This window comes from Brassica napus, chromosome C4 (assembly GCF_020379485.1).
Source record: "Brassica napus cultivar Da-Ae chromosome C4, Da-Ae, whole genome shotgun sequence".
Taxonomy (NCBI): Eukaryota; Viridiplantae; Streptophyta; class Magnoliopsida; order Brassicales; family Brassicaceae; genus Brassica; species Brassica napus.
In genome coordinates, this window is record NC_063447.1 from 13272807 (window position 1) to 13286797 (window position 13991).

General features: G+C 32.7%; 1 protein-coding gene across 4 annotated transcripts; it reads right to left on the minus strand.

Moving 5' to 3' along the window:
* Nucleotides 1-5075: 5075 nt before the first annotated feature.
* On the minus strand, nt 5076-8035 carry LOC106432233 (callose synthase 2). 4 transcript variants are annotated; one of them, XM_013873084.3, is made up of 13 exons: nt 7919-8035; nt 7696-7841; nt 7512-7612; nt 7288-7412; nt 7096-7189; nt 6893-7003; nt 6697-6813; nt 6519-6611; nt 6319-6413; nt 6074-6200; nt 5593-5730; nt 5425-5501; nt 5076-5335 (listed from the first exon to the last, which is right to left on the minus strand). In XM_013873084.3, exons 2-13 carry the CDS (start codon nt 7829-7831, stop codon nt 5143-5145), a joined length of 1407 nt encoding a protein of 468 aa, XP_013728538.2. In that variant the 5' UTR covers nt 7832-7841; nt 7919-8035; the 3' UTR covers nt 5076-5142. The 4 variants fall into 4 exon arrangements, with proteins under 4 accessions (XP_013728538.2, XP_048610813.1, XP_048610811.1 ...); XM_048754856.1 differs by having other exon boundaries at nt 7991-8015; XM_048754854.1 differs by having other exon boundaries at nt 7288-7612.
* Nucleotides 8036-13991: the final 5956 nt, after the last annotated feature.

Genomic DNA, 13991 nt, shown 5'->3' on the forward strand with positions numbered 1-13991 from the left:
AAATAGTAATGTTGCATTATGGAGATAAGCCCTTTTTTTTAGTGAAAAACGGTAATCTTACATATGTTTAATGTTGTTTTTCCATTTTTTTTTTGTGTGTTTACATATTATTTTTAAAAATAAAAATGTAAAATGGTAATATTACATATGTGTAATGTAGTATTTCCATTTTTTATGTTGTATGTTTACGTATATATATTATTTTCGAAATTATATATAATATTTTTTTTTTTTTTATAAAACGGTAATGTTACATTATGGAGATAAGCCGTCTTTTTTTTAAGTGAAAAATGGTAATTTTACATATGTTTAATGTAGTTTTTCCATTTTTTATGATGTATGTTTACATATTATTTATAATTTTTGAAAATTAGTAATATTAAAATGTAAAACTATATTTTATGCCACGTGTCATCTTTCGGGAGAAGTTTTTTTCGCTGATGTGGACGCTCTATGGAGCCTCAAAAGGTTCCTTTTATTAGTATAGACTAGGGATTAACCCGGGCTACGCCCGGAATTTTTATTTTTTTCTAATTTAAGTTGTTAATTATTTATATTTAGGTTATGATATATATTTATATAAATGTTAAGACGCATGTCATAATTAAAATTTATTTTTAAATTTTAACACGTTAAATTAACATATTTTTTACTATTTAAATATTTTTTTTGTAATTTTGTTGGCTATCTAGTTATCATATTTAGCAAAACTATCTCTTGAGTGTTGGAATAAATTTTTTAGATATTTAATCAAACTGTAGAGTATTTTTGGATCGACCACATGCTCAACAATCGATCGATCCGTAAAAAGATGGTTGATCTCCTTGGCTAGGTAAGTACAATTTTAGCAAAAATATCTTTGATTTTCAAATATTAAGTACATAACTATTCTTTTGAATATTGTTTTTTTGAATTGTATTTTTTGATTAAATTATTGTATTATAATGTTTATGTAAATATTTTTTGTGATGTTTGAATTTGTGCTGTTAGTATACTTAACTTAGATGATATTGATGTTTAACAATTTATTTTTTTCTGAAAATAGAAAATAATTATGTATCAAAACATATCTAATACTTGTTAAATGATAGTATAATGTAAATTACATCCATAATTTAAAATTAACCATTTGTTGTTTTTATTTTTTTTTTATCAGAAATAATTTTTATTTAAAAAAATTATTCATATATAATGTAATAGTTTAAGTTTGGAAGATTAATATATATATATAAATTATGTATATTTAAAAATAATAATTTAAGATATTATATATTGAGTAACTGAATAAAAGCTGAATTTCTTATCTTGAAAATGAAATATTTATATTTTTGTCTTCATGTTATACTCACCAATCCAGCATTGATAGTTATAACTCAGTATGTTTTTAAAAAAAACTTAGTTTTAAGTAATAAATGAATTTAATAAATTAAATTCATCACCTATAATGTTATGTAAACTATATTTGAAAACTCTCTAAAATTATATTTTAAGCATAATATTACTATTATTTAATTTAATTTATTTTAAGCATAATATATTCTAAACCAATTTAAATTATATTTACAATAGGACCATCCTAAACTGGTTAATAAACCAAAAACAATACTAAACCAACATGAACCAATACCTGATTCGGCGAGGAAAGAAATGTTTCGGGATAAACGCTTGAATGGCTATTAATTGTAATGGTTTGATCATGAAAGAGTTAGTATGAATATTAACAATAAAATTATGGATTAGATTAATTTAAATTTGTAAGAATATCTTTGAGTCTATGAAAAGCAATTCAATTCCCATTAATAAGTTTGGCTTTTGGAAGTTGCGGGGTTTCCCAAAAATTAATTCACCTAACAAAAAGTTCGTTGTTATAAAAAATCTCCTTCAAGGTCTTTAAAGGTTTTTGGGACGGCAAGAGTTGATGGTGGAACCATTTTTTTGCTCGAGTGCTTTGAAGTGTTCCTTGATAGTGTGAGGTTGATGTTGATGGAATAATAAATTTTATAGGGACTTTCTTGATGTAAAACTATACATTTTTTTTTGTTTAATGTGGTATTTCCATTTTACTACCATTTTAAGATAGATGTACATTTTAAGATACATGTTTAAATCTTAAAGTACTTTTTCATTTTTTAAAATGTTTATTTCCATTTCTTATTTTTTATTTACGTAATATCTATATTTTATATTTTAAAATAGATATTTAAATCTTAATGTACTTTTTCCATTTTTTTTTAAATTGTGTATTTAGTTATATTATATATTTTACATTTTAAGATAGATGTTTAATGCTTAATGAACTTTTTCCATTTTTTTAAAAAAAATTGTGTATTTACTTATTATTATATATATAATTCATATATTAAATATTTACATTATTTGCTTATTATTTATTTTCCTGTATATGTATTTATATTTCTTACTTTTTATTTACTTAATATCTCTATTTTACATTTTAAGATAGATGTTTAAATCTTAATGTACATTTTCCATTTTCTTTAAATTGTATATTTCCATTTGTTATACTTTTTATTACGTAATATCTATATTTTAAAATTTAAGATATATTTTTAAATCTTAATGTAATTTTTCATTTTTAAATTGCGTATTTACTTATATTATATATTTACTTTTTATTTATTTTTCTTTATATCGTGTATTTCTATTTCTTATACTTTCTATTTACTAATAATTTTATATTTTAAGATAGATTTACATTTTAAGATAGATGTTTAAATAGTAATGTACTTTTTCCATTTTTTTAAATTGTGTATTTCCGTTTCTTATACTTTCTATTTGCGTAATATCTATATTTTAAATTTTAAGATAAGTGTTTAAATATTAATATACTTTTTCCAATGTTTTTAAGTTGTGTATTTCTTTTTCTTATACTTTCTATTTACTTAATATCTATATTTTATATTTTAAGATAGATATTTAATATTTAATGTACTCTTTCCGTATTTTAAAAATTGAGCATTTACTTATTATTGTATATATAATTCATATATTTATATATTTATAATATTTACTTATTATTTATTTTTCTTTATATCGAGTATTTCTCTTTCTTATACTTTATATTTAGTTAATATCTATATTTTATACTTTAAGATAGATGTTTAAATCTTAATTTTTTTTTTCCATTTTTAATGCAAAACGGCAATGTTTAATAGAAGAAGTTGGACAAATAGTCAAATAGTTATATTTATGTTTTTTTTCTTTTTTTATAAAATGGTAATGTTAAATTATGGAGATAAGCCGTGTTCTTGATGTAAAACTATACATTTTGTTTTGTTTAATGTGGTATTTCCATTTTTATATAATTTACTACCATTTTAAGATAGATGTACATTTTAAGATAGATGTTTAAATCTTAAAGTATTTTTTTTCATTTTTTTAAAATGTTTATTTTGATTTCTTATTTTTTATTTACGTAATATCTATATTTTATATTTTAAAATAGATATTTAAATCTTAATGTACTTTTTCCATTTTTTTAAATTGTGTATTTACTTATATTATATATTTTACATTTTAAGATAGATGTTTAATGCTTAATGAACTTTTTCCATTTAAAAAAAAAATTGTGTATTTACTTATTATTATATATATAATTCATATATTAAATATTTACATTATTTACTTATTATTTATTTTCCTGTATATGTATTTCCATTTCTTGTACTTTTTATTTACTTAATATCTCTATTTTACATTTTAAGATAGATGTTTAAATCTTAATGTACATTTTCCATTTTCTTTAAATTGTATATTTCCATTTGTTATACTTTTTATTTACGTAATATCTATATTTTAAAATTTAGGATATATTTTTAAATCTTAATGTAATTTTCCATTTTTAAATTGCGTATTTACTTATATTATATATTTACTTATTATTTATTTTTCTTTATATTGTGTATTTTTATTTCTTATACTTTCTATTTACTAATAATTTTATATTTTAAGATAGATTTACATTTTAAGATAGATGTTCAAATACTAATGTACTTTTTCCATATTTTAAATTGTGTATTTCCTTTTCTTATAATTTCTATTTGCGTAATATCTATATTTTGCATTTTAAGATAGGTGTTTAAATATTAATATACTTTTTCCATTGTTTTTAAGTTGTTTATTTACATATTATTTATTATTATCGAAATTATATATAATGTTTTTTTTTACAAAATAGTAATGTTACATTATGGAGATAAGCCATCTTTTTTTTAGTGAAAAATGGTAATCTTACATATGTTTAATGTAGTTTTTTTATTTTTTATGTTGTATGTTTACATATTATTATTTTTAAATAAAAATGTAAAATGGTAATCTTACGTATGTTTAATGTAGTATTTCCATTTTTTATGTTGTATGTTTACATATATTTATTATTTTCGAAATTATATATAATGTTTTTTGTTTTTTTTTATAAAACGGTAATGTTACATTATGGAGATAAGCCATCTTCTTTTTAAATAAAAATGGTAATTTTACATATGTTTAATGTAATTTTTCTATTTTTTATGTTGTATGTTTACATATTATTTATAATTTTCGAAAATTAGCAATATTAAAATGTAAAACTATATTTTATGCCACGTGTCATCCAAAAGAAGCTGTATTTTTCGCTGAGGTGGACGCTCTATGGAGCCTCAAAAGGTCCCTTTTATTAGTATAGATTCAAATAACATGATTTACTTCATTTTCAAATATAATAAATATAGAAATTTATAGCAAGAATGTATATTATTTTTGATATTTGGGTCAAATTTATGAATTAAATTTTTACTATTACGTAAATAATTTTGTTCTTCTGATACTATTTATGTTATGTAATATGATCTTTTTTGTAGTGTGTCATACACATTTCTTACAAATGCAAACCTAAAACACAAACCACAAAACGATACAAAAATAATAACTTAGATCACAATAAAGTATATCCTAGTATATTATATATAGAACATGTTTTTTGATAAACAACAATAGAACTTGATTAAGCAAGAAAGTTTAAAGATAACTGTTTAAACTATATATAGTTATTTTGTCAGTATTTGTAAAAAGAAAGAAGCTGTTATTAACTTAGTATAGTGGTATATTATATATATGTTCTCTCTTTTTTTTATTTAAAGAAACTGTTTACAACATTTTCAATATTTTATCAAATGTGTCATTGACGTCATCATTCCTCCTGCATCGCTGGATGGAAAATAGACGGCGAAGAGCAAAAGCAGAGAAGCATCTATAACTTTTTCGAAGTTCCTCAGCTGTCTGACAAAATAAATCAGCATCATCTCGCATAGGCCACCCTAGCTGAAAGCACCGAACTGACCTATTAAGTTGAACAACCAAGGAGATTCAATCATGCAGAACTTTAAATGAACATTTTAGAAGATTACAAGATAGTCATATGCATTGTACCAAAAATACTCATTAAAGTCGTCATAGTGTCTCCTCTCAGGATGATTCAACTTTCCTCCTCTACTTCTCTTTGCTTCCTACAGTACAAGAATATGGTGATGAAAAATAGAGGAAATGACAGCAAAAGAAGACAAAAATGGTCAAGACTGAAGAACCAAAGCAAGCAACCTTAGCTACTGTCTTGTCTATAGGAGTCACTACTTTCTGCAGAAAAGCTTCATCTTCACCACCATATGCCGGTTTTACTCGCTCCCCTGTCATTGGACTAACACTCCCAGCCAATATCCCGTACAACTCAAAAGCCATCTAAACAAATTTAGAAGACGAACTTAGAAATAAAAACATCCCCCTAACGTAAATATAAAACATGTATTATTAAGTTCTCGATGTCTCAATATAATCAATTCTTTTCTTGTCTCCACCAAGTGAATTTTTCAAATACTATTTTCACTAATACTCAACGATGGATATGGTTTACTTCCTCGTCCTTATATATTACGTTTTCAGCTCTCCGGAGTTTACTTATCGATAACTACGTCTATGGAGTAGCCAAGATCACCAAAAATGGAACTCACATGCTCTTCTCTAAGTTCAAAATGTAATGTTTCAGTTTCAGGCAAACCACATAGAGGAGAAACTGAAGACATACATGGTGATATATATAGCAAAGGCACGCTGGCATGAATCTTAGGTTTGCAGCCTCTCCCAAAATTAAAAGATAGAGACATATATATAGCAGTTTCCGCTGCTGAACCTCATGTTGAATCACCGGCATCCTACAGAACAATAGAGATGAACAAGTAAGAAAACCTCAAGGCGTTACATCTCTTTTATATGTTTGTAAGAAAGAAAAAGTGAAAACACAAAATGGGACGTTACAAGGAGAATCCTCACCAGAGGCTGCTTTTCCGACCCAAATACTTGCACCACTTTTTGTAGTTCTTGAAAAGTTTCTTCATCACTATAGTCACTGCGCGATCAATATCCAACTAAAAGCAGACGTTGTAAATTAGACCACTAGTGCAGACAGAGAGAACCACTGAACTGGACCCATGAATTGTAAACTGTGAACTGAAGTTCAAAAGAAAACATACCTTTGGTTGTTGTTCAGGTCTCGGAAACTGTCGAATGTGTACATTAGCAAGTAACAAAATCAAGTTCTCTCTTTGATTAGCAACATTATCTTTCTGTCATTTAAAGGTTTGGATCACAATCAGCACAGGGAGATATTCTCAATCAACAAAACAAATACAGGATATTCACTAGTATCACCTGAAAACCAAACATGGTTTGAAGCCAGTCTAGCATATCTTCATCGAGTTTCATCTTGTGGCCTGCTGGCCATGGTAGACCCCTAGTGTTACAAAGTGCGGTAACTGTGGCTTGTATCTGTAGAACAGTGTGAAAGTGTTTATTTTTTCTGACTCAGAACACGATAAACATATATGGATATGCCTATTTGGTTAACCTTAGGAAATCTCGTTATAGCCAGATTTTGACTATCAGGGTCATGGGGAAGATTGTTGTAAGGCACGTGGATTTGGATTTTTTCTTCAACCTTTGTGTGGGCTTCTAGAACCTACCAGCAAGAAAAAAAGATGAACATAAACAAGTGAGCCAAGAATGTCGTAACCCTATTCATGAGAAAAAGATGAACAGAAACAAAACTACCTCATCAGGCACTTCCACATCTTCAGTCTGATTAACAGCCTTCAAGACTTCAAAAAGAACAGAAGAAGTTTGATATTCCTTTGTAAGTTGAGCACTACAAAGCAAAAAACATCTTTGTTTTATGAATGAAAACACATATAAAATATAGAGATAAAACACCGATCCGAACAAACAGTTCCATCAAACACAAACCGGTCGTCTTTGTCAGCAGCGTTGAGCAAAGGCTGGATGTATTTCTTGTAGTAGTGTTGATAGAAACTTTCCATCTCGCGTGCGTCACTTATCTGCTGTCTTCCTGCAAGTGTTGTTTCATCCTCCTGCACAAGTTCAAGATAATAAAGTACACTGACACATAATCTCCATGCAAGAAGAATTTTATGTGCAAGCCAACAGTAAAGTAAATGAAATGATGATACGTGTTCTAAGCGCCGGAGAAGCGCAGTCTTGAACTGGCGAACACCACGACCACTTGACGTTGGATCAAGCTTGCTTGCCTTCTCAAACGCATAAAACCGACCTAAAAACAGCCAATGATTTTTGTTTACAAGATCATTTGAGATGATCAAATCATCAGGTGACTTTTACATTATTTCAACTCACATAAGTAAGCAACGCGAGGGTTACTAGCTTCTACTTCATTGGCTACACGGAGGATCGGAGTAATCTCCACGAGTGACGATGGCACCACTTCACTGTCCAGAGTAACCATTCCAAGTTTGCCAGCAGCTTGAGACATCTTCTAAATCCTAAAAAAAAAAATATATCAGATGAAGACTTCTTCAAATTTAAAGAGCTTTTACGTCACCATCAATAACAAACTTACAGAACTATATGCGATAAAACGAAAGAGTTATATAATCATAAGCTCGTGAAGGAGATAAAAGACAGAGACTACCATTAAATAGCCGATCCGAAAGGGAAAAGAATACATGGATTGCTTAATTCCGAAGTAAGATGAGATTCACTCCACATAATAAATCAATAATCATGGAAAAAGAAACCATGCTAAAAAGTTGCATTTATTAGTTAAAAGAAAAAAGGTTCCGAACAGACGAAAATAAAGTTAGCATGAGACGTGTAAAGCACAAACTTTATGTCTAAACCTAGTCACCTATAACATTGTTACACAACCATCTTCAACTATCCACACACAAGAAAATCATGAACTCCATTAGCTAGTAAAAGAAGAACAAATTTAACCTTTGAATGGAGGGAAAATTGAAAAATATGACTCACAACTTGATTTCAAACACAAAGGTTAACCCAAACTTGAATCAAATGCAAAAGTAACCTAAAAGGCTATTGAAATTACAACCAACCCCTTGTGAACAAACAAAAAAACCGAAATTTTTTTACGTTTCTAACCCCCGTAAGTCGTATGCCCAGACGACTTTCCGGTAAGTCGTCTGGACTAGTTTTACTTAGAAATAATTTAAAAATTTTGTAAAAAATATTTTGATAAGTAAAATTGAAATCATGTAATTAACATATATTTTAAGAGATATAAATTAAGATATAACAAAAGTTAATTGTTTTCAACATAGATGAGTGAAAGCAGTGAGTCATGATATTCTTTGGTTTAGGTTTTGCCAACATATGTTGTAGTATTGTATGTGTTCTTAGGGTTAGATTTTGGAATGCATAAATGTTTTTTTGAAAACTTTAAAATTTACCTAAGTGTTTTTATTTCTGTGTATAGTAAACACTATTTAAGTATAACTACGGGTTTATAACGTGGTTAGTTAGTTAATTTAGTCAATTTAGTTTAGGGGTTAAATTTAGGGTCTGGGACGACTTACTAGTAAGTCGTCTGATGTACAGTATTCATCAGACGACTTACTAGTAAGTCGTCCAAACCGGACCAAACCTTTAATTTTACAATGTACTTTTAAACCTAACCAGATTATTTACCGGCCATATATAAGGTGTTTTTTTTTTCACTGTTTATCGAAAATCAGAAAATCCTAAAGCCGTTTCTCTCAAAGGCGATTTCCATCGATTCTCTCTAATCCATCGTTCTCATCGTTCTCATCGTTCTCACCGCCGGTTATCTCTCCGCTGTTATCACCGTCGTTCTCACCACCGTTCTCACAGCCGCTTCCTCTATTTAAGATCTGAGAAGAAACCATAGTGCGCATTCTCTCAGAGGCGTCTCGTTGAACTCCGCCGCCGTAAGTTATATCTCTTACTGTCGAGTGATTGATTGAGGAAAAGGTGAACATAAAACTGGAAGTCTTGGAAGACTTATAATTAAGTCGTCTGGAAAGTCTTCCAGCTAATTATAAGTCGTTCAGCTGGAAAACTTGCCAGACGACTTAATTATAAGTCTTTGATTGTTTGAGATGGTTGTCTTTGATTGTTTTGCAGGAAAAAAAAATGGAGATGCCAGAACTCCCCCGTAGGATATATACATTAGGGGAAGAGCCCCCCGCAGTACATAGCATTTTGTATCATACTTGTTGGACGTTGCATGCTGCTTTAAAGAAAGCTCTTCGTGATGACGAATATGAAGAGCTGAAGGAGTCGAAGTTGGGAGTTTTCATCAAGTTCCAAGAGCTGGGATTTGATTGGGCTTCAAGGCTGGTTCACTACATGCTCGGTTTCCAGCTAGACATAAAGAAGAAGTATGAGCTGTGGAGTCTCGTTGGTCCAGAACCTGTGAGGTTTTCACTGTTAGAGTTTGAAAACCTCACTGGTCTAAACTGCGAGTACATCGAGGACCTTGAGAGACCTCACTCTGCTGTTACAAAGGAGTTGACTTCTTTTTGGGAGATGCTGGGAGTTCATATCGAAGCTGGGCCATCTACTCAGGAGATAATAGCAGCACTTGAGAGATGCGAAGGGTGGTCTCGGGATGATCGCAAGCGGCTCGCGTACCTTGCCATCTTCACTGGATACATTGAAGGGAGAAAGTATTCAACCCCTACACGGGTTAGTCTGGCAAGGCTAGTGATGGAGCTAGAACGGTTTGAGAATTATCCATGGGGGAGAGTCGCGTTTAAGGTGCTGATGGACTCTGTGAAGGGCAGAGATATTTCGGGTTGTTACACTATTAATGGGTTTGCGCAAGCTCTCCAGGTCTGGGTGTACACAGCTCTTCCGGAATTGGGTGCTACTTTTGGTAATCCTCTCCCAAACAATCCGTCTCCACCGATACTGGCTTACAAGGGTCGCAAAGGACGCAGACAGTTTAAAGAGGCTATCCTCAGTCAGGTATTTACTTCAATCTGGACGACTTCGCTGAAAACTTATAATTAAGTCGTCTGATAAGTCTTCCAATTAGACGACTTAGTAGAAGACTTATAATTAAGTCGTCTGGAAAGTCTTCCAGCTGGATGACTTAGTAGAAGCCTTATAATTAAGTCGTCTGGGAAGACTATCCAGACTACTTAATTATAAATCTTCTACTAAGTCTTCTAGCTGGAAGACTTTCCAGACGACTTAATTATAAGTCATCTACTAAGTCGTCCAGCTGGAAGACTTTCCAGACGACTTAATTATAAGTCGTCAGTGAAGTCTTTTCTTTCCATCTTTCTTAATCCGTCAAATATCTAAGTTCATATCTTCTATTTACTGCAGACTAGGGTGATCAAATTTGTTGAAAAGGACACTTCTGAAATGTTTCCAAAATGGGAGTTTGATGTTGAGGACACGCTCGCGGAGAACATAATTAAACTCATGTTTGTGAAGAAACCGTGGAAGTGGACCATGGATTGCTGGGAAGTCACCGATACTTGGGTCAATACAAAGCCGGCGGTTGTGAGTCCAGCGAAGAAAAAGGTAGTGAAGGAAGACAGTCCAAGACCTCAGAAGAAAGCTCGTAAAGAGGCACCTGCTGAAGCTAGTGAAGAGGCAGCTGCAGAGGCTAGTGAAGAGGCAGCTGCAGAGGCTAGTGAAGAGGTGACTACGACTGTTGGTGGGTTGACCAAAGAGGATATTAAAACCATGTTCAACGACATAGCTGATGCCATGAGGGAAGGGTTTGGGACGTGCCTTAAGGAGATCAAGTATCTGTCGGAAAGGGTGGAAGCTGTGGAGAAGAAGGTTGGTATCACCACAAAACGGAAAGGGACATCATCTCAAAACACTACCTCTCCACCTAAACCGACGCTCGAACCCGGGGTTAGTAACGAATCCTCTCACAACAAGAGATTGACTAGACAAAGTCTTAAGAATAAGAATTGAAAAGTTGCATTTGCTTTGTTTCTTGTATGTCAGAACATGTGTGCTTTGTTTATAGTGTATGGATTTTATATATGTATTTTGTTTCATGTTTGAAGACACTCATTGGTTATTATTGTTTGAAATGGATCTTTGGTTATTATTGTATAAACCCATCTTGTATATTGCAGAGTGAAAGTGTCAATGGGACGAACGCGGGAAGGAAGAGCTTGGCGGAGGATAAAGGTCCAGATGTGCCCGCAGATGTGCCCGCAGCTGTGCCCGCAGATGCTAGTTTCTCGGAAGATAAAGCTCTAGAACCGAGCCTTGTTCTATTGGACAAAAATCAATCCACTGTTTCAGATTTACAGAAGGAGGATGCTAGATATCTAGAAAAGAGGGATGCTGCTTTGGCACTTTGCCGTGCAAAGAGTGATCGAACAAGGAAACTTGCTGCCTCACAGAAATCTCCTTATACGGCAAACAGCACGGCCAGAGTGATCATTTCAAACAGAAAGCTTTATCCAGGCTATAATCCTTTTGCACCAATTGACAAGACGAAGTTGAAGGAGCTCGCTGATTGGTTGAAATCTTGTCCGTAAGTGTTTGCTTTTCCCATAATAGCTTGCTTTTCACATAATAGCTTGCTTTTCCCATAAAACCTGATTGCTTTTCAACATTTTGTGTTTGCAGTCATTATAGAACAGCTCTCGATAAAAAACCACGTAAAAGTAGAACTTGGTGGTATCAAATCCTCCGAACCTCCCTAGAGTGGCTGGAGGACTCTGTAAGTCTTCTGCTATGACGTAGACGACTTACTTGTAAGTCGTCTGGTAAGTCTTCTACGTAAACGACTTATCAGACGACTTAATTCGTCTACGACTTACTTGTAAGTTTTCTGGTAAGTCTTCTACGTAGACGACTTACCAGACGACTTACCACTAAGTCGTCTGGTAAGTCGTCTACGTAGAAGACTTACCACTAAGTCGTCTGATATCTTCTAACTTGTACTCTATTTTATATGCAGCATATTGATGCTTGGATTAATGTGCTGAGGAAGAGGTACGACGCTAACCCACAACATTTCAGGAGCGAGAGAATGTGCTTCCTTGATCATCTCTTTGCTCAGCAATGGAGATTCAACTTCAAGGATTTTAAGGACTCGAAGCCCGATCACAACGGTTTAGGAAGAAGACTCCCTGGTGGAGCGTGGAATTATTATGCAGGCACTATGCCATCATTTTGCCAATCGAACAAGGTTTGGGGGACGGATATTGATGATATCTATGCGCCAGTAAACTTCGCCGACAGTGATTGGATTGCTATGTGGATAGCGATCCCTAAGAGGCACATAGTCGTCTTTGACAGCATTTGTTCCAGTATCTCCCCAGAAGAACTCGATGTGGTAATGGAGCCTTTTCTCTACATGGTCCCTTATCTACTTTTTGAGTGCGCTTCCTCAGACGAAGTACGTGCCCAATACAGCCTGGAGCCATTCACATATGAGAGACCGACCAATATACCTCCGGCCCGAGCTGGTGATTGTGGCGTGTACACTCTAAAGTACATTGAATGTCATGCTCTTGGGATAGAGTTTAGTAAAAAAGACTTTGCTAAGCCCAACGGGAAGAGTATGAGGGATAAGATGGCGGTGGATATATTTCAAGAGCTTCCTGACGTGCATGAGTTCAAAAACAAGGACATGGATGACATCCTCGGTACGTATGACGGGTGATAAACAGGCCACTTTAGATTATTTTGTATGATAGATTAGGCTGATGTGTGTATTTGAACTTGATCCCTATTTTGTATTTGAACTTGATCCCTATTTTGTAACTATATTATGCGCAGAAGACTTACAGTTAAGTCGTCTGGAATGTTGGACGACTTAACTATAAGTAGTCTGGAAAGTCTTCTGAGCAGTGACCTTTTGTAACTATATTTCGGATAATATAAAGGGCAAGACCATCTCAAATTTGTTTGGTAGTGCAATTTGACAAAGAAGTTGACATAGATAAGTTCATAACACAAATTTTTAGTACATAGACTGAACACTGGACGACTAATTTGAAGGTCTTCTGGAAGAAAAAACCCTGGACGACTAATTGGACGACCTTCTGGACGACTTAATTGAAGGTCTTCTGGAAGACTAATCACTGGACGACTAACTTGAAGGTCTTCTGGAAGAAAAAACCCTGGACGACTAACTGGACGACCTTCTGGACGACTTAATTGAAGGTCTTCTGGAAGACTAATCACTGGACGACTAACTTGAAGGTCTTCTGGAAGAAAAAACCCTGGACGACTAACTGGACGACCTTCTGGACGACTTAATTGAAGGTCTTCTGGAAGACTAATCACTGGACGACTAACTTGAAGGTCTTCTGGAAGAAAAAACCCTGGACGACTAACTGGACGACCTTGTGGACGACTTAATGGAAAGTCTTCTGGAAGACTAATCACTGGACGACTTACATTGTGGTTTCGTATGGCCAGTTTCCTTGCATTTTGAGCATCTATAAACCCTGTGTTGCTTCCGGGGTTTGCGTCCTCTCATCCTGGATAGCTCCAACCAAGATTGCCATCTTGATTTCTTCTGTCTTCCCGGACCACGTTTTACTTCCGGAGGAAAGCATGTGCGTTCCTCAACTTGTTGTCCAACACAAGGATATATATTCTCTGAGTATCCTGCAAACAGAAAATCCTTTGAGTACACTGGACATACAAGTGTGGAG

Coding starts and splice junctions, on each gene's coding strand:
- LOC106432233 (XM_048754854.1), bottom strand. CDS start 7,831: ATGTCTCAAGCTGCTGGCAAACTTGGAATGGTTACTCTGGACAGTGAA. Junction 7,004..7,095: donor ATGTGGAAGTGCCTGATGAG/GTAGTTTTGTTT, acceptor TCTTGCTGGTAG/GTTCTAGAAGCCCACACAAA. Junction 5,731..6,073: donor TTTGCTATATATATCACCAT/GTATGTCTTCAG, acceptor AAATTTGTTTAG/ATGGCTTTTGAGTTGTACGG.